A 24,442-nucleotide genomic window follows, 5' to 3' on the forward strand; every position below is an offset into this window, starting at 1 on the left:
TACAAACTGATAATTTAGGATGTAACACAGTAAACAGTTCTAGACAGTCACTAGGTCAGTTGTAGTTATTTATGATCATTCACATTAATAGAAGAGTCTAAGAGAATATGGACAACCCAAAATAGTAGATAACATTCAAGTCATTTATATGTGGCTTGGGAAGTGCATCGGTACTTACATTTGAATAACACTGATTCTGCTGTCTTAGGAGTTTTAGTGAAATCATAAATTATATTGGGAAAAACAGACTTAAAAAGAGCTAGTTTGTACTAGTATGTACTCTTCTTGTCCCCCTACTCAAAATTTTTCCCTTCGTTCATGGAGTACTTTAGATCATAATATTTACTTTGCCTTATCATTTTCACCACACAAACCCTAGCTTTGGCGTGTTTATTAAAGAATATTTGGGGCTGCAAGCTGTGTTAAGCAACAAAAATAAACAAGGAGATAGCAAGTATCCTCAACATTGACTTTATTACCTACTTGGCTTAATAAACATGGAAAACAAGAGTTTTGTATGATTTAACTGGCCACAGATGACCAAGGGTTGGTTACTATATAAATGATGGATAAGGTAAGAAGCAACATGGTGTTTATTATTTTAAGTGAAACATGCAGGAAGATGTTCTCTTCATGGTTAAGCAATTCAGTTAGGAAGGTTAAGTATCTTGCTGTAACCATAAATGTTAAGCAAATTAACCTTAAGTTCCTATGTCTTTCAGACTCTAGCTGAAAGCTTCAAAGCTGGATGGAAAAGTTACAGATCAGTCAGTGACAGGTGGCAGTTGGGTGGATAAATAATTGTCCCTATCCAAATGTTACCATGTAACTGAAAATCATCAATGATTTAAAAAGTAATCTTTTCTTTTTTTCCTTAGAATGAAAGATTTCATGGGGTTAGAGGGATAAATTCACTTACTGGGATGGGTCTGAATCACTTCCTTTTCGTTTTCTTGGGAACTCCACCACATGTGGGCAGAGGGATCCAATAGCTGTTGGTTTTGTCCATGGGCTCATATGACTGGAAACCACAGGAGAAATGCACTGGTTCTCTTCAGTCAGTATTCTATCTGTGAGAGAAAAAGCACAATAGCACATCTATTTTTAACATTAACTTTTACTTTATACATACCCCATCACATGTTTTAAGTGGTTTTTCTATCTTGATATTTTAAAAATATCAATAACAACATAACATAGTATGAAAGACAAACCATGGACACTTAAATACTAGTTAGAAATGTACGTTAATCCATATTTTTAAGCTTATTTCCCCCATTTAATTGTAAAAGAATTGTAGAAAATAGGGAAAACACAAAAAATAGAAAGGGGGAAATCAAATGTCACCAATTGATGTTACTATTTAGAGGTATTTCCCTTAAGAATTCTTTCTATAGTTGTCATTAAGTAATTGAAATCATAGTGTACAGTACATTCTATTTTATTTAAAAATCACTGTGATAACTTTATCGTGGTATTACAAGCATTATATATAAAATTCTTTTTAAATGATTCTAATGACTATATAATATACAGTCATGTAGATGTTCATAGCTACTCATTCTTCTATAAAAAAAAAACATTATTTTTTTTTAAGATTTTATTTATTTATTTATTGAAAGTGAGAGATTGCACGTGCAAGTTCCGGGAGGGGCAGAGGGAGAGGGAGAGAGAATCCCAAGCAGACTCTGCACTTGATGTGGAGTGTGATGAGGGGCTCAGTCTCATGACCCTGAGATCATGACCTGAGCCGAAATCAAAAGTCGGTTGCCTAACCAACTGAGCCACCCGGGTGCCCTGATACTTAAACATTCTTCTATTGTTACAATCTATGTTTGTTTTAACCATCACAAATATGTATTGTGGTACATAAAGCTTTTCATCTACTGGTTATTTCATTTAGATAACATCTCAGAAGAACATCAAGGGATGTGAATATTTTTAACCCTAAATTGCTAAATATGATAATAAAATCCTTTTTGTATAAAGTGTGGTTTATTAAATGTTTTATAAAATATAAAAATCAGAATCACTGAACTAAAAATAACCTATAGTCCAAAAGTGGGCCTCCCTGAATAACTATATTTCTCATATTAAAATGGATATAACAAGTTTAAAATAATCTGTAACTTACAAAATAGATTGAAAATATATAAGGAGTATTAACAAAGAAAATGCAATAAATCTACAAGAGTGGGAGATTTTTAACACATCTCTAGCAGTAACTGACAGATCAAGCATTCAGAAACAATGATGTAGAAAATCTGATCCACACAATGGACAAGCTTGGTGTACTAGACATCTATAGACCACTATTCCTAGCAGCTTCAAAATCCACTGTTTGTTTTGGGGCACCCATGGAGCATTATAAAAACTGACAATATCCTGGACAAAAACCAAGTAAGTCTTAATAGTTTCAAAAGAATGATATCCTACATCATTTACTGACTCAATGTAATTATGCTTGACACCAGTAAGAAAAAGATAACTAGAAAATCCCTATATCTTTAAAAATTAAGAAATACACAAATAACACATTCAAAGCAGAATTCTTAGCAATTAGGAAGATCCAAAGTAAACTATAGTGGTATACCCATCCCACAGCTACAATGGAAAAGTTTGAGGACACCAAGTGTAAGTGAAGATGTGAAGGAATGGGAAGTTTTCTGCTTTGCTGGTGGGAACATAAATTGCTACAACCACTTTGGAAGCCATTTACGTATTACCTAAAAAAGTTGAATATTCCATATAACAAGTGATTCAGCATTCCAGTCCTAGGTACATAGGAAAAACCCCATGCATATTAGGAGACATAAACAAGAAATGCATTAGCAGCACTGCTTGTAACTGAAGAACAAAAATAAAAACCTGAGAAAACAGGAAACTAAATCTCCTTCAACAGATGGATTGTTTATTTACTAAATGAAATACTAATGGCAGTAACAATGAATGAAGTACTGATATCAACATGGATGAATCTCAAACTAGTGATTCTGGGGGGAAAAAAGTCATAGCTAAAAACACACAGCACTTTATTTTTAATTTTTAAAAAAGATGCGGGGGGCAGAGGGAGAGAGAGAATCCCAGGCAGGCTCCACGCCCAGTGCAGCCCGACATAGGGCTCCACCTCACAACCCCAAGATCATGACCTGAGCAGAAATCAACAGTCCAAGGCTTAATCAACTGAGCCACCCAGGCATCCCACAGCACAATTAAAAAAAATTTTTTTATATAAAGTTCAAAAATCAGTAAAACTAATCAATATTTTTAGCAATATCTATAAAAAGTAAAGGAATAGTTAACACAAAAGTCAGAATTCTCCCTGGAGAAGAAAAGGTGCATCTGGATGCAATCAGTGAAGGACACACACAGGCTTCTAAGAATTCATGTTCTATTTCTTCATCCCAATGTGAGTTCACAGATTTTTTTAATTCTTTAAACTACACATATAACTTTTACAATCTTTTGTAAGTTACAGTACATTTCACAATAAAGAAGTGGGAGAATAATTTTATCAATGATTTTTGGCCACCTGGGAATTAAGTTTCTGATTTATGATATTCAAAGACTTCTAGGCTTAGACTCTCTTAATGGGAAGGATTCAGGATCACCAGATACCACATGAGATTAATTTTGATTTCAGCTTCCAGACTTCAATCCAATGGACTTTGAATGGCAGAACACCATCTGTCTCCACAGAAAAATGTGGGGAGTTTCTTACAATAAATGATAAATCAATAGGAAAAATTCATCAACACTGAACCAGAGTTCACCTTGGTATATATAATACCAGACCCTTCCCACCCACCTCCAATCCTCCAACATAAGCAAGCACACTGTTTCCCTCACATAAGTTCAAAACAAAAATAGTTGGGTTTTTTTTGCCTCTCATTCTAGAAAGCATGATCTCCACATTTCAATCCTACTCCCTAACCTTTAAAATAAGAAATAGACCTTCTTTAGGCTGCAAAATAATGTTCTTTTCACAAAAATCAAAACCTAAAGCTCTAAGGGTCTTTATTTGTATGTTCCCTAATGAGTGGGGGAGTACTGCCCCATAATTAGCTATGTTCCATCAAGTTTAAGTTTGCTATGTCAGTAGAAGTGTATTCAAAGCAGAGGGTTTTCTGTAAACAAAAGGAAAATATGGGTTAGTGGGACTAATTAGTTCTGGATGAAAAGATCTGTTCTTTGGTAACAATTCAGCCTTCATGTAGTAGATTTTTATTTGTTAGAAGGTGAATCATAATTTAAAGTGTGAAGATTTCATTTTTAACCTCCCAATTTACTTTCAGCATCCACATACACTTATTTAGGAGACCATGTGTTAGGAATTGAAAGTTAATTCTGCTTTTATATAACTCATTTTGAAGGTATATGCTTCAATATTTTGATATTCTTTCTTCATCAAGTTGTTACTTCTCAACGGTGAAAATCCATGTGTTTTTTTTCCCAGAAAAATAACACTTTATTAATACATTTCTATAATACTATTTTCCTACTTTTTAAAAAAGTTTATTTGCACCTGTAGAGTTGACATGCAATATTGCATTAGTTTCAGGTGTACAATATAGTGATTCAACATCTCTATACATCATGCTATGCTCACCCTAAGTGTAGCTACCATCTGTCCCCATACAATGCTATTATAATACCATTGACTATATTCCCTATGCTGTACCTCTTATTACTGTAACTTATTCATTCCACAACTGGAAGCCTGTATCTCCCACTCCTCTTTACCTATTTTGCCCATTCACCCAACTGCCTTCTCTCTGGCAACCATCAGTTTGTCCTCTGTATTTATAGGTCTGGTTTTGCTTTTTGTTTATTCGCTTATTTTTTTAGATCCATATGAATGAAACTGTATGGTATTTATCTTTCTCAATCTGACTTATTTCACTTATAATACCCTCTAGGTCCGTCCATGTTGTCGCAAATAGCAAGATCTCATCCTTTTTTATGGCTGCGTGTGTATACATATTCACCACATCTTCCATCCACTCATTTATCAATGGACACTTGGGTTGTTTCTATATCTTGGCTATTATAAATAATGCTGCAATAAACATAGGGGTGCATATATCTCTTCAAACCAGTGTTTTCATTTTCTTTGGGTAAGTACCCAGTACAGGAATCATTCTGTTTTTAATTTTTTCAGGAACCTCTATACTGTTTTCCACAATGGCTATACGAATTTATGTTCCCACCAACAGTGCACAAGGGTTCCTTTTTCTCCACACCCTCACCAAACTTGTTATTTCTTGTCTTTCGATTTTAGCCATTCCTGACAGGTGTGACGCGATATCTCATTGTGGTTTTGATTTGCATTTCTTTCCTTGATGATTAGTGATATTGAGCATCTTTTCATGTGTCAGTTGGCCATCTGGAGGTCTTTGGAAAAATGTCTATTCAAGTTCTGTAGGAGTGCTGACAATACTGACTCCATCTTTGGCCCTCCATCTTGCTCATGTTTGCTCAATGACGTCTCCTGGGGCTGTGTGTTCTGGGCCCATTGGAGATTAATATACACACTTTAGAGATGTCTGCCAAGACTGGGATGGTGGGAAGGCTTGTTTTGGCCTCTCACGAATCTGTTAGAGATAACATAGTCTTCCTTCTTTCCTGATGCACAGGTGGTGCCACAAGATCTAATTAAAGGGTGGCTGTCAATTGGGTGCATGCAAACCCTTCGAGGTGCATGCGAACCCTTTGGTCCTACTACAGTGCCCTTCTGCGTGTCCCCTCGCTCTATAAAATCTGTGGACTAAGGTCTGGACTTTGTGGAGAATAGCTATGCAGCTGCCATGGATCGTCTTCTGCCCGATCTCCTCTGTGTCAGTTACCTGAATAAAATTCTGTGTAAACTCTACGGAGTGGCCTCCTTCATTTTCCAGTCTCAAAGTGTCTTCTCAATTTGGGGGATATTTTACTGTCTCTTCCCCAACTCCTAACATGTTCTCTGCCCATTTTTTAATTGGATTGTTGGGTTTTTTGATGTAGAGTTGGGTAATACATTTTATTTAACTCAATAAAATAATTCACAATTTAGATTGAACAAAGACAGTATACTTGTCTTTTATAAAGGAGGTTCTGTGGTTTATTTAAAATGACATTAGCATTACATCTCACTCCATTCTACATGTATCTCCCTGGTGATGGTCATCAATGTAACAATATTTTAAAGGTCTGCCATTTAGTATCAGTTCCTCAAAGATGAAAATAAATGGGGGAAATGAGCAGCTGCTTGGGAATCCTAAGCAGGGGAAAACAAACAGCCCTTTGGTTTAGGCTCATAGTTATAAAGGGTTCAAATTTAGAATCTGACATTGTGCTTGAAAGAAAATATACATCTACCCATACACACAAGCACACACACATTCACAGGCAGGCGATGGCAGGATGGAAAAAAATGTATTACAACTTAGAAACTTTGTCCCACTACCTACCTTCATTGCAGTAGTGTGCTCTATGTTAAAATTTATATAAAATATAAATTAACCTATGAATAACTTTGTGTTAAAAACAAGTTGTGCAATGTAAACATTTGCTTCTTAATTTCTGAGAATCCATGCCCCAAATCAGATTACCCAAATGGTAATGTCTTACTTAACCTCAAGACCAGGAATATTCAAGTGTTGCTAATTGCCCCCCTAATGTCCTTCTTCTGGTCCAGGATCCAATCCAGGATCACATGAAATATTTAGGGTCTGTTATAGGTCTTCGGTTTCCTTTAAATTGTAACAGTTCCTCAGTCTTCTTTTGTCCTTGAGGTTTTGAAGGGTACCAGCCAGTCTATAGAATGTCACCCAGTTGAAGCTTGTCTTATATTCACTCATAACTAAATTCAGGTTACAAACTTTTGTCAAGAATGCCACAAAAGTGATGCTGTGTTCTACTCAGTGCTAAATGCCCACACTTTTCAATTTTATTGCTTCGGGTACTTTTTATTGCTTCATTGAGATCCTGCTCTTCAGGATTCCAAAAGGTGTTCAGCTCATAGACTCAACAGAAGAGGCAGAAGATTTAGGAGATCCTCTATAAGCTCCAATATGGATAGTTTTGAGAACCATTTTTTCTCTTCTCCCCAAATCCTAGCACAGTGCCTGACACATAATAGGGTTTGTTGAAAGAATGAACTGCATTTCATTTCATCACCCCCAGACATGCAAAAGAGAAACTGAAAGAGATGTGATATCCGAACTAACAGATTCGACCTCCTAGACTGCTGGAAATGATTAAAATTCCCACAATAAGGAATATGCGGTTCCCTGCTATACCTATTTCACAAATGAATAGGCCTACTTCCTTCCATTACTTCATTTTTACCAATTTTTTCCCCACAGAGGGAAAAATACACTTGATTGTTGGAAAAAAGGTACTGTGTGACATGGGACTTGGCAATCTGAAGTAGCTTTCTAGAACAACAGCGGTAATTGTTGTATAGGTTTGAGGTAAAGCGTTACAAGAGAAAATCAAAAACCGTTTATCACTGACAAATTATTGTAAGATAATCACTGACATATGTAGGATGCTTAGTCACATAATAAAGTACTAATTGGTACTATTCAAGAACAAAGACCATCTATAGGTGGTACTATACACAAATTATGAAAAGGCTTTTGCTCAGGAGAGATTAAAAATACTCTATTATTTCATAGTATGTATTAAGAGCCTAATGTAACCTGCTGTCAAGAAGCTTATAATCCTGAATATGTTTGTGCACGTGTAGGTGAAATTAGATCTAGAGACAGGTATGAGTTTACGCTATAAGAACACAGACGGAAGAACACTTAATTCTATTTGCTGGGAGGGAGTAACAACAGCATTTTTTTCAAGCTAAGAGAACATCATGAACAGGTGGCAAAATAAATGCATTCAGTAAGATCATATGCCATCATTAACAATGACGTTAAGTTGTTGAATCAATGAATACATATCAGAGTCAAGTTTTAGAAAATGTGTCTCCGGATACAAGTCTGATGGGTAAAATTGGACTTTTTCAAAGTAAATTTTACCTTCTCACATATGAAACAAAACATACGCTAAATTGACCTATCTGATCAGAAACCAGATCCCCAGATCATTATTCACCATGCAGAAACACAGGTTATCTAGAAAATTCAATAAGGATGAGGCTTCGATTCACTGAGATTTCATGAAAGTCCCTCAAGATTTATTTACCTCTGAATTTTTTACCATGATTAGAAAAGGCAGGAAAGAGTCTCCCAGGGACCACCTTTCCTGAGTTGTCGATCCAAACATCCCACCAAACCCTGAAGAGGAAGATATTTAGCCAGATTCGTCTCTGAAGCCAGCAAAGTATCTTACTCAAAATAGCGATAAAAAGGAGATAGTAAGATACAGGCGCCTAAGTGTATCATTTTCCAAATTCCCATCTGTTCTAAGAATGTGTCGACAGACCCTTCATACTGCTACTATTTTTGAAAAGTATTCAATTTCAGACTCTAACACGTACCTTACTATTACAGAAAAATGGCTCCCATGAAAACCTGGTTTTCCCATGATTTCAGCCTCAGTGACCTTGGCAGAGGAGGAGAATTTGGATTTAAAAGCAGGGTTTTTATGTGGGTCTACATACAGGGAGAGAAATAAAGGACACCATGTGGATGCCCACACAAGGCCTTCGGATAGAGATATTTCGCATCCACTAATAAATTGGCATTCTGTTTTTGTAGGTCAAAAAAAAAAAAAAATGGCGTTTAATGTCTATCCCCATGATAAGAGGGTTGTATTGGTGGAATCTCCGCTACTCCTTTCTGTTTGCTGCAAAGTGCAACATCTTCAGTGAATGGTACGGCTTGGATGAAGGAAGCCCAAGAAGCAATTCTAAGTTATATTCTAGGAAAGTGTTTATCTTCTTGTATCTCCATTCAGTTACTGCTTTTGAAGCAAAGCTTTACTTGGTATTCGCCCCTGTAAGAATTAGTGGGAAACCTCACAATAACAGAGTCAGGAGGTTCAGCAGTGGTGCTCTGATGCCCTATCACTCCTCAGTTGCAGACCCAACAGAGGGACAGAGGGACCCCACACCCTTGCACCTCGATACTACCTGACTATCCTCCTGCAACAACTCCATTCATATGTTAAAATCTAATCCCCAGTGTGATGGTATTTAGAGCTAGGGACTTTGGCAGGTATTTAGGGTCTAAGGGTGGAGCCCTCATGAATGAATTAGTGCCCTTATCCAGACGCCAGAGAGCTAGCTCATTCTCTTGCTGCAGTAGGAAGTTTGTAACCAGAAAAGCGTCCTCTCCAGGACCTGACTCTGCTGGAACCCTCATACTTCCAGTCGCAGAATTGTGAGAAATAAACTGCTATTGTTGATAAAGAATAACATAAAATGAAAATGATGCATCTGAGTTTTATGAACCTGGAAAATGGGTATGTAATGTTTACTTTAAAAGGCAGGATGAAAGGGACGCCTGGGTAGCTCAGTCATTAAGCTGTCTGCCTTTGGCTCCGGTCATGATCCCAAGGTCCTGGGATCGAGCCCCACATCGGGCTCCCTGCTCGGTGGGCTCCCTGCTTCTCCCTCTACCCACTCCCCGCTTGTGTTCCCGCTCTCGCTGTCTCTCTCTGTCAAATAAATAAATAAAATCTTTAAAAAAAAAAAAAGCAGTATGAAAGACAGACTACGTAAAAACAAGAAACAAAGAAAATGTATATGCAGAGGAGAAAAAAACCTAGAAGGAGACACAGTGAAATGTTTTCAGGTGTTTTGTCTGAATGGCCAAAGGATTTTTTTCCTGTTCTACTCTTCTGTATTGTTCCAAAATTGCATAAGTATGGTGTCTTACTTTTGTAATACATACATACAACTGAGCAAGGAATATATATGTGGACTGTTGGGGAATAGCAAGTACATCAGTATGGCTGGATACAGTGTGAAACATTAGGAAATCAAGCTGGAAAAGTTGTTCCCAGAGGGCCCTGGATGTCCCACTGAGGAGTCGGAGCTTTATTTCCAGGTAGCAGAGAGCTAATGAAGTGGCCTAGCGCTGCATCTCAGCCCCCTTCATTTCATGGGCAAGCCTCGCAAGGGAGAGGGTACCGTCTGCACCGTCCTCCCTACTAGGAGTTAGTCTTCCTATTAAAAGCTACAACTTTCATCCTAATGCATCCACCTTTCCCAACCAGAATGGCTGGCTTCTTACTTGGATTCCTATTTATTTCTGTAATGAAGCTTGCACTCAGAGCCGTACTCTGAACCCGTTCCAGCTGGGCCGGGAAAATAAGGCTTTGATGCCAAGCACAGACAGAGAAAGCCAAAAACCCTTTCAAGTGGGGATCAGGATCCCACTTGTGGATCCACCACCACCTATCCCAGATACGATGTTGAAACACCACAGAAGGATCAATCTCTCCTATGTGCGGAGGAAATTTTATTCTCTTGGCCATGACGTCAGAAGTAGCAAGAATATCTAAAAGATGGGGCGCCTGAATGGCTCTGTCAGTTAAGCACCTGCCTTTGGCTCAGGTCATGATCCCGAGGTCCTAGGATGGAGCCCCGCATCGGGCTCTCTGCTCAACTGGTACTCTGCTTCGCCCTCTCACTCCGTGATCTCTCTCGCTTTCATTCTCACACAAATAAATAATAAAATCTTAAAAAAAAAAAAAAAGAATATCTAAAAGGTAAGTCCTGAGGATGCTTCTTAGGAGAGGAAGGCTCAGATATGGTGAGAAAGAAACACAGGTAGAAGACCCTGGGTCAAAGAATAACTATCTCAGACTTCATAAACAAAAACACATTTAGCCTTATTTTCTCTGTTAATTTTTACTTTAAGACTCTGTTCCTTTCTTTGAGTTCCAAATGGTAAAGGAGAAACCATACACTCCTAGATGCCGTGAATGTGGAGCTTTGCTGGCACGTGAGTTTGTCCATGATTACACAATAGCTGGAGAATCAAAGCAGAGAAAATAGACGGCTTCACTTGCCCAAAGTCAGTCCTTTGCCAGGGAAGTATGCAGAAGGTCAAAGGACAAATAAATGATGTAGTAAAATGTCCATTGTAGTAAAATGGTCCATCACAGAGTACAGGCTGGGTAGGAAAGCAAGAGACACCCAGAAGGAGCTGAAAGAACAGGCAGGTGGTTGTGGAATGTTTGTATAAGTAAGAGCAGGGAGAAGTTCAGACTTGGGGATTCGTAAGTAAAGAATTTCTAGCTGATTCGAGGGTCGACATTAAGATGTGCCCCAGGGGGTGCTACAGGGACGTGAAGAGAGAACATGTGGAAAAGAGAAGAAAGACCAAAGTTACCTAGGATGACATCAGGGAGTAGACAGGAGAGGAAAAAGTCTAAGAATATACAGAGGTAATATCCCAGAGATAGATGATTAAAATAAGGATAGAAGAGGGTGAAACGAACAGAAAACCTAAATGAAAACTAATTAAGTGACAGTGGGGAATCATTTCTGAAAATGGCAAGAAGACTCAAATAATACCAACCTCCTCTCCTAGTTCTGAAATACACAAGAGAGTGATTGGCTTCTACAACTCCCTGATCATCAGTTCCTTCACAATCAGGCTGACCACATTACAAATAACCGGAGAATTACTGAAGTAAAAAAAGAGATACTTCCTCCTATCAAATTGATCAATCCTGATAAATTGTTTACTGGCAAAGAAGCCTTGGAGAAGAGGAGGTAAGAATACAGATTCTCAGAGTTTCATATATCTCTAGTGGGAACAACAATTGATATAACCTTTCTAAAAGGCAATTTGGAAAGTTCTATAAAGGGACATAAGGATACTTCCATCCTTTGACCCAGCAATTCTATTTCTCTGAGTTTATCCTAAAATTATTAAAGATGTAAAGACTTTTGTACATAGAAATTTATTAAAATATTTCAACAGTGTAAATCTGAAAACAACCTAAAGGTATCAACAAACAAGGGAACTAAAAAACTAAGTGTAATCATGGGATGGACTACTATACAGCCCTTCTTTTTTTAAGAAAAAGATTTTAGAGAAAGAGTGTGAGTGCAGGGAGGGGCAGAGGGAGAGAGTCCCCTGCTGAACATGGAGCCCAACGTGGGGCTCCATCTCACGACCCCAAGATCATGACCTGAGCCAAAACCAAGAGTCAGACACTTAACCAACTGAGCCACCCAGGCGCCCCATGGCCTACTATACAGACTTTAAATACAATGTTTCCAAATTATTTATGAAATGGTAAATACTATGTAGAATATTAAATTTTATGTTTTTTGTTCTTGTTTTAAAATATATTAATAGGAAAAATTTGGGGTAAAGCCAACAGATCAGGAAATGATGCCAACAAAATGGCAGACTATTACTTAAGTTCCCAAGAGGAGGGGTCATGCCATACCATAGAGAAAGTGGGGGGCACATGGGGGAAGCACCAGGGTCAGTCAGGCAGAAGAGGGAGAGAAGGTATCTGTGGGCAAGAACCTTTATTGTATTTTATGTGTGTGCGGGGGTGGGGCGGTGTGGAAAGAACAGGTGGGCAGGCTATAGAGGCTTAGGACTGGCTAGTTTGAATAATTTCAGCAGGCTGTGGACAAAGGGACTGTCCTTAGTTGTCTGTTTACCTGGCCCAGGAACAATTAGGACAGCTGGATAATAGCCTAGAGTGTGAGATGCCAAAAAAAAAAAAAAAAAAAAAAAGTGGTAGTTGGGGTACAGCCTCTGGATTGGCTGGTTTGAATTTGAAAAGTGCACTCATAGGCAAGTTGTTTACTATCTCTAGAATTGGGTTAAATCCTAGGAGAAGCAGGCTTCATATTGCAAAGCATCAGAATACAGAAAATAAAATATATGGTTAATACATTTATATTTTCTTTAATTTAAAATTTGAAAATAAAATTTTTCAAATTTTCTACAATTAACACATACTACTTTTTTAATTCAGAAAAAAATAAATATACCACAAAAATTCTGTGTCATTCACAAGCCTTGGGCATTTCTTTGAAAGGATAAATTATTACCAATATTAAAGAGTCATGGATGCAGCCCTCCTTATATTGTTTTTGGTTTTTTTTTTTAAGATTTATTTCTTTTAGAGAGAGAGAGTGAGAGAGCACATGAGCAAGGCGGCAGGGGGAGAGGGAGAGAAGCAGACTGGGGCTCAATCTCAGGATCCTGAAATCACAACCTGAGCTGAAATCAAGAGTCCCATGCCCAACCGAGTGAGTCATCCAGGTGCCCACCTTATATTGTTTTTTTAAAGCCAAAGAACAGGGGCACCTGGATGGCTCAGCTGATTAAGCGTCTGACTCTTGATTTTGACTCAGGTCATGATCTCAGGGTCATGAAATCGAGCCCTACATTGAGCCCTACATTGGACACCGCACTGGGCGTGAAGCCTGCTTAAGATTCTCTCTCTCCTCTCTGTGTGCCCCTCACCCACCATCCCCTCCCTCCCTCTCTCTCTAAAAAAATAAAAAAAACCAAAGTGCTGATACTGTGAACTTTACATTGCTGAAGATATGAGAACACTGAGCCACTTTCACAGAACATTTAATGTTTTCCTAAAGAGAAGGGACAGGGAGTTTCTAATCGAATGCCCAGGATTCCAGACTGAGCCTTGTCCTAAACGGTATGTGCAAGAGAGATCTGTTGGCAAGGAATTAAAGAAAGTTAAGAAGAAACTTTCCACAGGAGGCACCTGCCTATAGCAGATCCCTTTGTGGATGAGGGGGAGGGGTAAGTGTACTGATTTCAGAAAGGGGCAGCCACGTGGCTTTGACCACAGCTACATGCCACACTAGATAATTGATCAAAAACATTAATGAGGTGCCATGTTTAATGCTTTCTAAGAACTGTGGCATCACAGTCCACAAAGGTCTGTTTGTGGCAGGGAACAGCCCTAGTCTGCCAAAGGCACCTGCTTTTCCATGGGGGGTGACAACCTGTACTGATTTCTGAGGACTCTTCTAAGGGAAGAACCTCCTGACTGTATGGACCTCATAAAATATCCACCAAGGGTACATAGGGCTCCATGCTCCCCTCCAAGTCTGCCTAAGACTCTTTACCTCCCCCCTCTCCCTCCCCACCTCTAAAATAAAGAAATCTTAAAAAAAAAAAGAAAAAAAGAAAAAAGAAAGAATGAGATAAATGTTGAAGCCTTTTAGAATCTGTGAAGTTTTATTGGATGGATATCAGGTAGTACACTACTTATCTGAATTGAGTATAATGGGCTTATGGCAAAGTATGAGATTCAAACAGACATGGGTGTGCATCTATTTCCACCCTTGTGCATGGTCAGATTGAATGATGTTAAAGATAACTAAGGTCCAAGCCAAATTAACCATCAGGTTGACTGCGGAGCTAGATTAAATCAGAGATACAGCATCAGAGGGGCGCCTGTGTGGCTCAGTCAGTTAAGCGACCAGGTCTTGATTGTGAGTTCAAGCCCCACATTGGGCTCCACGCTGGGTGTGGAGCCTACTTAAAAAAAAAAAAAAAAGAAAAAAAGAAATATAGTGCCAGACATTTCAGATTTCCACATGAAAATCCTTCTCTAATCAGTAGAAAATAAATTTCCCCCGCCCCTTCTGAAGAAGGTAATGTGAGACAATCAATAATCATATACATAATTCAAAACTGTGATGAGTGCTTGAATTAAAAGCTGTGTGCTATGAGAGACTATTCAATATGCAAACCACTGGCAGAATGACTGCTGTACAACAGATTTAATTATTTCTTTCCACTGCTCAAAATCCAACTGTGGCTCCCCACTGAATTTAAGAGGCCATGTAATAGGAAATCTTGCATAGCACAGCTCAGTCTGCCTACCGGCCTCATCCTGTGCTGCCCTCTCATTCATGAGCCAGGCAACAGCCAGAGGGCACTGAGTGACACTCCCCAATCATATCTCAGTCCCTCATGGCTCTGCCTCGCTGGGCCTATTTGTCCCTTGCCTGGAATGCATTTCCCAAATCAGAGTAACATAAACGTACCTGTCAAGACATAGGTCAGATGTTAACTCCTACAAGAAGTCTTCTCTACCCACTGCCCCTAAAACCTGCCATCCTACTAGGGCCCCTTCTATGTAATATGGTGGCACTCTGTAATTGATACCATTATTAAGCTTATTCTACTTCACTATATTTTTACTAGTCAGCCTGCCTCACTAGACACAACTCCTTAAGGGCAGGGACCATGTTTTTATTCCCAGTTTAACACAATCCCTGACACATCACCCACACTCAACAATTGAAGAAAAGATGGATTGTTGAATAACTCGTATTAGGTCAATTCCTAACTATTAAGAAAATATTAGATCTATACTTCCCCCTATTTATCAAAAATAAACTTGTAATGAATAAAGGAGTTAACTGTAGGGAAATAAAATCATAAAAGGTATAAGAAAAATATCTGTAAATATTTATCTTAAAGTGAGGGCTTCTGAAGGATATACCAAAGGTAAAAGCCATGAAAGAAATGACATTAAAAGGTTAAAATTTCTGTATATCAAAAACCACCATAAAATTAACACAAATAAACTAAACTGGAGAAAAACTTCCTCATGCCCTTTGCAGTCCATCCTTCCCTCTATCCCAACCCCAGGCAGAGTGACTTTTTTGGCATTTTCTACATATTTTGTAAATAGAATGATACAATATATGCCCTTTTGAGCTGGCTTCTTTTCCCTGTAATGATTTTGAGATTCATCCATGTTGTTGTATGTATTGATGGTTTCCTCCTTTTTATTGCTTACTCCTTTGGGAGGGTATCATATTTCGTTTATCAATTTGATTCACTTGGTGATGGCCATTTGGCTTGTTTTCAATCTTTGACTATTGTAAACAAGGCTGCTACAAATGTTCGTGTACAAGTCTTGGTGTAGACAAATGTTCTCATTTGTCTTGAGTAAGTACTTAGATGTAGAATGACTAGATTGTAAGACAGGTCTATGTTTAACTTTTTGAAAAACTGCCAAACTGTGTCCCTAAGTGTTGTTTTGTTTCATTTCCACCAGCAGTGTAGGAGAGTTCCAGTTGCTTCACGTTCTCGGCCACAATGGACATTGTCAGCCTTCTTAATTTGATTCCTTCTAGTGAATGCCTGTGTGTGCTATCTCACCATAAGTCGTATAATTTTACGACATTTTGAATCTTTGAAAAGTTTACTCCTCAGAAGACCAAAATATCACTTTAATTTCTAACCATTGATCCTGTACCTAAAAAGTCTAGTAAGTTTTCAGTTTAGTCGCCCAGTATTTGCATACTTATTATTGTACAAGGCACTGTGTTAGAAGCTAGAGAGGGGGCGCCTGGGTGGCTCAGTTGGTTAAGCGACTGCCTTCGGCTCAGGTCATGATCCTGGAGTCCCGGGATCGAGTCCCACATCGGGCTCCCTGCTCAGCGGGGAGTCTGCTTCTCCCTCTGACTCTCCTCCCTCTCATGCTGTCTCTCATTCTCTCTCTCTCAAATAAATAAATAAAATCTTAAAAAAAAAAAAAAAGCTAGAGAGAATGCAAAGATGAGCACAACATGGCGTTTGCTCTCAGATAACGGAGTCTTATAAGTAGAGAAATAACCCAAATGCAAGCTAGAACAGAAAGTGTCTTTGAAGAAGTCTGGGTCACAACACTCTATAATGGCTTCATTAAGGAGGTATCATCTGACGTAGTCCATATAGTACAGAACCCCTCAAACTTTGGTTGACAACCATAATATCCCATACTTTTGCCCTAAATTCTTCTCCCCCCTAAACCAAACCATGTGACTCCCTCAAACAATACCAATATAGGATGTCTCGTTACTAGTGTGATTGCTCTCTCTGGACAGACATTCTAGGGTTTGGAAGCCATAAACTTCCTATCTCTCTCCCATCTCTTCCTTTGATGTGTGGAATGATCAGAACATAACACCCGGAAGTTGTCTGGCCCATAGAGGGGAGAGCAGAACTCTTACTGATAATGTTTTAACATACAGTTGTTATTTATAAGACTGCATTAGCTTTTATTTCATATATTGGGCCTTTATATAAATGAATGAATCAACAGTGTAATTTTAGAATTGTAACTGGTATTACAGATGGTCTAATAGAACTCCCTCTTTTTCCAAGAAAGAAAAAGAATTCCACAGTGGATTAAGTTCTTTGCCCTTTTTCAGACAGCCAGACACTGATGGAGGACAGACTGCCATGTGAGTCTTCTGACTCCCGAACAGGGCTTTCCTTGCGTAAACCTAAATCTGTCTTTTCTATGGGCTGTTCTTAAGCTACCTCTTTACCTTTCATACATCTGCTTTTTTTTTTTTTTTTTTTAAATACTTAGGTACTGGCCCTTTTTTTGGTTAAGTTTAATCTTCTTTGGCACCACGCTAACAGCATCTTCTTGGATTCAGATTATATCTAACAAATTGAATAAAGCCTCCTCAAAATATGCCATCTGCAAAAGTGACCGTCATGACATTTACATCGTCAAACCAAATGTCTGGCTGGCGTGTGGAACCAAAAACCGAAGAGAGAACAGCTGGAAATTTACTCACTGTGATCAAATACAGTGTAGGCAAAGTGAGAGCCCAAGTAAGAGTTACAGCGGAAAGCAAAATGTTGACACTAGGGAAGAGCTCTGAATGGTTAGAATGGACTCAGAGAATCACTCAGCAGACAGGAAAACTGAGTTAACTGGGTTGGGGAAAGCACTCTGGGAGTAAGACTGTGAACAATGCACGGTGTCAGAGAGCCTCAGGGGTTAGGTTATTCAGGTTGCATGAATCACATTGGGCTTCACATCTTAAATGAACTTGGGGGGCTGGGGGGGTGTCTGGGTGGCCCAGTCAGTTAAGTGCCCAACTCTTGATTTCAGCTCATGATCTCAGGATCATAAGATTGAGCCCCACGTCAGGCTCCATGCCAGTGTGCTTAAGATTCTTTCCCTCTCCCTCAGCCCCTCCCCCCATCTCGCCCTAAAAACAAAACAAAAAAACACTTGGGAACTGTTATAGTCTAAAGGAATAACATTGTCGGCATTAAATGTCACATAGGCAAGTGAGCGGGCCACATTCCTCGTCGCCTCAAGGTTGTGCACTAGCTTTTATTCACTGATATGCCTAAATGATGCCTTTCCCCAATTTTGTCCTTCCCCTCCATTTTACCACATCGCCAACAGCACTCCAGCCTTGGGTTAATACCTGGTAGAACTCCAGGATACACAGAAGGACCTGTTAGATTTTAGGTTCCATGAAGGAGCAGTCTTTTGGGTCAATATCACGGCAGAATGTCTCCTTCGAAGTAGCTTGATGAATATGTACTGTTGGGATGATATGCAGGACATGATAGGACCACAGCTGAGGGGAATACACTAGCTCTTTCCTACCATGTCCTTTCTACCTGGTTGTGCTACAAACCGGAGAACAGGTTTTTGAGTTCATTCTAGGGTTTGGAAGCCATAAACTTCCTATCTCTCTCCCATTCACACCCATACAACTGGTTTGTGTTCCACTCTGAACGCTGTGCCCTCAGAACCAGATATGGGGAGCCTCAGTATACACTGTGCATGAGGCCCAGGGCACCTGCTCATTTTAAGGCTCTTTTTAGTACACACTGTAATATAAACAAATCCATATCCTACCTCATATGTGCTCTGGAATGCCTTTGCTCTGAGCAAGCCTGGGAAATCCCTGGCCCCTCCCACAGGAAACCAGATCCAGCCTGGCTCATGTTAAGCCGTGAGGAATATGGCCCATTCGTTTGCCTGTGTGACATTCAATGCCAAAGATGTCATTCCTATAGACTATAACAGTTCCTAGCTGCATTCATTTGTTCACACATTGGTTTTTTGTTTTTTGTTTTTTTGACAGAGAGAGAGAAAGGGGAGAGGGGCAGAGGGCGATGGAAAGAGAATCTCAAGCAGACTCCAAACCAAGCCCAGAGCCTGATGCAGGGCTCCATCTCACAACCCCGAGATCATGACCGAAGCCGAAACCAAGAGCCGGATGTTTAAGTGACTGAGGCCACCCAGGCGCCCCCACACATTGTTTCTTATTGATGGAGTGGGGATGTGAAAGATTTTCCCAGGTGAATTTTTATTACTTGATTCAACTATATTTAAGTGTTGCCTGTTATGTATCTGTTTTGATCTGGAAAAAACAAACCGCTTTTGATCTTAAAAATTAGTATAAAGTTTTTGGAGAAAATCCTAAAAAGATCTCTGGTTTTCTTAATTTACAATAAAAGATTAAGAGGAGGCAAACGGAACAAAGGAAATCACCTTGTCCAAGCCACTCACCAGACAGCAGAGGACAGTGAGACTCAGGGTGTGCAATTATTTGCCCAGCCATGTGTTATACTGCAGTTTAAATGAAAGAAAAAGAAGTAAATACAACAGCCTCTTACAGAGAAACAGTTCTCATGCACATCCACTCTCAATTACTACAGAAATTAAAAAAAAAAAAAAAGAATATACTAGAATGAATTTTGATGCCACTGGAGAAGGCAGTCCTCTATTCCACTAGCTTTCAGCAAGGAGGTGGGGGCTTTCTGGAAAAGGGTGTTGTAGTGTTGATGGATACATTGAGGAAAGCATTGAACATAGTGTGTCTGGATTTCAGTTAAGATTTGTTTCAGAGATGGAGAGTACTGAGCTACTTTAAGCTTCCATTACAGCCTTGAGGGAAAAAAATGAAGATGGACGAGAAGAAATTTGGGGAGGAATACCAGTTAGGAAGCCAACCACCGCAATGAAGCAGAATGATCAGGAAAGTGACAAAAATGGGGATTAAGGCACTTTTGTAGGTGAGACCACAGCCACCACCACTGTTACCCCCCCCACACACACATACTGCACCAGCACAACAAATAGAATAATCCTTTACTGAACCCTTAAGTGCAAGGCACCGTAGCCTTTGCCTACCTTATCTTATACGATCCCCACAACAAACCTCCAGTGGTGGTTTAGCAGATGAGGAAACAGGCTTAGAGAAGTGAAGTAACTTGCTGTGATGGGTCTTCTTGCTGTGTCAACTTGGCTAGGCTACAGTCCTCAGTTACTCAAACACTAAGTGTTGCCAGGAAGGTATTTAGCAGATGTGATTCAAGTCCAAAGGCCATAATCAGTTGACCTTAATAAGGGAGATTATTCTAGATAATCTGGGTGGGTCTGACTTAATCAGTTGAAAGACCTTAAAAACAGAGCTAAGGCTTCTCCGAAGAAGACAAAGACACTCCACCTATGGACAGCTGCTTCAGCCTGTGTCTGAGAGTTCTAGCCGGCCTTTCCTCACAGCCTGGCCTGTGGATTCTCGTCTTGCCCAGTCTGCCCTCACGGTTACATAAGCCAATTCCTTGCAATAAACCTCTTAATATACACATCTCCTACTAGTTCTGTTCCTCTGGTTGAACCCAAACTGATACACGTGCCAAAGATCACACAATAATTAGGTAAAAGAGTTCAGATCCTCTCAAAGCCAAGAGTAGGTCACTAATTCACATTCCCTCCCAACAGAAGAGGTTCAGTTTTGGACATCAGAGCTTCACAGAAATGGCAACACATCCAAATGTCTAGCAGGAATTGAAGGAGAGGTTAAAAGGTTAAAGCTCTGGAGACCAGACTATGCTAAACTTTTGAAATGGAGCCAAGGGGTAGAAGAAACACCCATTATGACTATGAGGAAATTGGAGTCATGGAAAACCACTCAGTTGTGATGCAGAATATGGTCAGAGTGATATAGCACTGAAGAATGCTTCCCTGACTAGGACCATTCCGGAAAAGGCCAACATTTCATAGGCATTATAACCTAATCCAGGTATAGGCAAAAGCAAGAAACAAAGGTTCATCAGAATTTCAGTTCCACATCGAAACAGGAAAGTCCCCTAACTTGTTCCAGACCAGATTGATCCTCATGCATAAAAAGAATACAGGGTTTAGCATTTTGAACATCAGCATGTTTTTCCAAAAAGCACAAAAACATACTTAGATTTGGATGGTCTACACCCACATCATTGTTACACATGGGAAAACATAATTCTTGCAGTTTATGAGTAAACAGAAAACATGGTACATGCTTAATATTAATCAAGCATGATTTGGTATGACAGATGCCACACAGAACCTATGAAAGACACAATGGTTGCAGTTTAAGGAAGATGGTGGAGTAGGAGGATCCTGAGCTCACCTCCTCCCATAGACAGAAGAGCTGCAGAACACTCTCCAGACTAGAGAGCCTGGAGAAGGGCACAGCTGATGCTCTCACCCCACCTTAAAAACCTAGACTGGAGTAGGATCCGGATGCCAAAATGGGTGAGTCTGGTCATCTTTGTGAGCCTGCAACTTTAGTGAGCCTAGAGTCCACAAGCCCACACCAGCCCTAGTCATGCTGGGGCACAGAAAAAGAAGCCAGGCTTAAAAGCGCTGAGGAGCTGTGGGAACACTCTGCCCCTCTCTACCTTAAAAGCTCAAACCAGAGCAGGATCCGGACATCATAAGGCGAAGTTTCAGATGCCATAATTAGTGGGTCACAACGCCATAACTGGTGGGTCAGATCATCACAGAAAGCTTGTGACCTCAGGAAGCCAAGGATCTGCAAGCCCACACCAGCCCACTGGTACTGGAACATGGAAAAAAAGCAGCAGTTTAAAAGGGCTGAAGAATTGTGGGAATATTCTCTCCGCTCCATTTTTCTTTTATTATTATTTTTTCTTTATTCTTTCTGTAAAAAGCAATGGTTTAAAAGAGCAGCTCCAGATTTCAGGTTATACTACAAAGCTATAGTAATCAAAACAGTATGGTATTGGCACAAAAATAGACACATAGATCAACAGGACAGAAGAGGGACCCCGGAAATAAACCCATGATTATATGGTCAGTTAATGTTCGACAAAGGAGAAAATATGCAATAGGAAAAAGACAGTCTCTTCGACAAATGGTGTTCGGAAAGCTGGACAGCTACATGCAAAAGAATGAAACAAACAAACAACAAAACCCAAAAAACTCAAATAAACAATCTAACCTTATACTTAAAGGGACTAGGATAAAAAAAAAGAACAAACCAAACCCAAGGTGAGTAGAAGAAAGGAAATAAAGATCAGAGCAGAAATAAATGAGGTAAAAACTAAAAAAAAAGAAACGAAGAAAAAAAAAATCATTGAAACCAAGAGCTGATTCTTTGAAAAGATAAACAAAAGAGACAAACCCTTACCTGGACTCAACAAGAAAAAAAGACAAAGGACTCAAATAAAATCAGAAACAAGAAAGGAGAAGTAACAATTGACACCACAGAAACACAAAGGATTATAAGAGAATATGTAAAATTACATATCAACAAACTGGACATCCTACAAGAAATAGATAAATTCCTAGAAACATACAATCTTGCAAAACTGAACCAGAAGAAACAGAAAATCTAAACAGACCTATTATAAGTAATGAAATTGAACTGATAAACAAAACTACCAAAAAATAAAAGTCCAGGACCGGATGGTTTGACAGGTGAATTCTACCAGACATTTAAAGAAGAGTTAATACCTATTCTCTTCAAACCATTCCAAGAAATAGAAGAGGAAGGAAAACTTCCAAGTATATTCTACAAGGTCAGCATTACCCTGATACCAAAGCCAGACAAAGACATCAGAGAAAAAAAAAAACAAACTATAGGCCAATATCTCTGATGAACATAGTTGCAAAAATTCTCTACAAAATATTAGCAAACCACATTAAAAAAATCATTCACCACCATCAGGTAGGATTTATTCTCAGGACGCAAGAATGTTTTGTTTTTTTTTTTTTTAAGATTTTATTTATTTGAGACAGAATGAGAGAGAGAGAGAGCTCATGAGAGGGGGGAGGGTCAGAGGGAGAAGCAGACTCCCTGCCGAGCAGGGAGCCCAATGCGGGACTCGATCCTGGGACTCCAGGATCATGACCTGAGCCGAAGGCAGTCGCTTAACTGACTGAGCCACCCAGGCGCCCGCAAGAATGGTTTAATATTCACAAATCAACATAATACACCACATCAACAAAACAAGGGATAAAAATCATATTATCTCAATAGATTCAGGAAAAGCATTTGACAAGATTCAACACCCATTCATGATAAAAACTCTAAACAAAATGGGGTTAGAGGGAACATACTAAACATTAAAAAAGGCCATAAATGACACATCCATAGCTAACATCATCCTCAATGGTGAAAAACAGAGCTTTCCCCTAAGGTCAGGAACAAGACAAGGATGTCCACTCTCACCACTTTTATTCAGCATAGGACTGAAAGTCCTAGCCACAGCAATTGGACAAAGAAAAAAAAAAAAAAAAAGAAAGAAGCAGCATCTATATTGGTAAGGAAGAAGGTAAACTGTCACTATTTGCAGACACATGATACTATACAATGAAAATCCTAAAGACTCCACCAAAATACTACAGAAAGTAATAAACAAATTCAGTAAAGTTGCAGGATACAAAGTTAATACCCAGAAACTGATTGCATTTTTATACAGTAACAACAAAGTTACAGAAAGAGAAATTTTAAAAAAACACCATTTACAATTGCACCACAAAAGAATAAAATACCTAGGAATAAACTTAACCAAGGAGGTGAAAGACCTGTACTCAAATAACTATAAAACATGCATGAAAGAAACACAGGGGAAGATAAAACAAATGGAAAGATATTTCATGCTCATGGATTTAAAGACTTAATACTGTCAAAATGTCCATATTACCCAAAGAAATCTACAGATTCAATTCAATCTCTATCAAAATACCAACAGCATTTTTCACAAAACTAGAACAAATAATACTAAAATTTATATGGAAACACAAAAGACCCAAATAGTCAAACAATCCTGAGAAAGAATAATGAAGCTGGAGATATTACAATTCTAGATTTCAAGATATACTACAAAGCTGTAGTTATCAAAACAGCATGGTACTGACACAAAAATAGACACACAGATCAATAGAACAGAAAGAGATACCAGATATAAACTGACATTTATATGGTCAATCTATGACAAAGGAGGCAAGAATACACAATGGGGAAAAGAGAGTCTTTTCAATAAATGGTGCTGGGAAAACTGGACAGCTACACGTAAAAGAAAGAAACTGGACGATTTACCAACACCATAAAAAAGAATAAACTCAAAATGTATTAAAGACTTGAACATGAGATCTGAAGCCATAAAAATCCTACAAGAGAACACGGGCAGTAATTTCCCTGACATCAGCCATAGCAACATTTTTCTACATGTGTCTCCTAAGGCAAAGGAAACAAAAGCAAAAATAAACTATTGGGACTACATCAAAATAAAAAGCTTCTTCACAGCAAAAAATAATCAACAGAACTAAAAGACAACCTACTGAATAGGAAAAGATATTTGCAAATGATATATCTAATGAGGGTTAATGTCCAAAATATATAAAAAATTTATATAACTGAACACCAAAAAACCCAAACAATCCAATTAAAAAATGGACAGAGGACCTGAATAGACATTTTTTCAAAGAAGAC

The 24,442-nt window shown here is 38.9% G+C and overlaps 1 protein-coding gene across 6 annotated transcripts in view; it reads right to left on the minus strand.

Annotated features, from left to right (window-relative positions):
* ARNTL2 (aryl hydrocarbon receptor nuclear translocator like 2) overlaps positions 1-24,442 on the minus strand; it is a 104,009-nt gene that overhangs the window by 65,153 nt on the left and 14,414 nt on the right. For all 6 annotated transcript variants that reach the window (XM_035028014.1, XM_035028012.1, XM_035028013.1 and 3 more), the window contains exon 2: positions 920-1,070. In XM_035028014.1, the coding sequence (XP_034883905.1) occupies positions 920-1,070 (151 nt within the window). The remainder of the gene's footprint in view (positions 1-919; positions 1,071-24,442) is intronic.

Source organism: Mirounga leonina, unplaced genomic scaffold, assembly GCF_011800145.1.
Source record: "Mirounga leonina isolate KUSES-001 unplaced genomic scaffold, KU_Mleo_1.0 Mir_201, whole genome shotgun sequence".
Lineage (NCBI taxonomy): Eukaryota > Metazoa > Chordata > Mammalia > Carnivora > Phocidae > Mirounga > Mirounga leonina.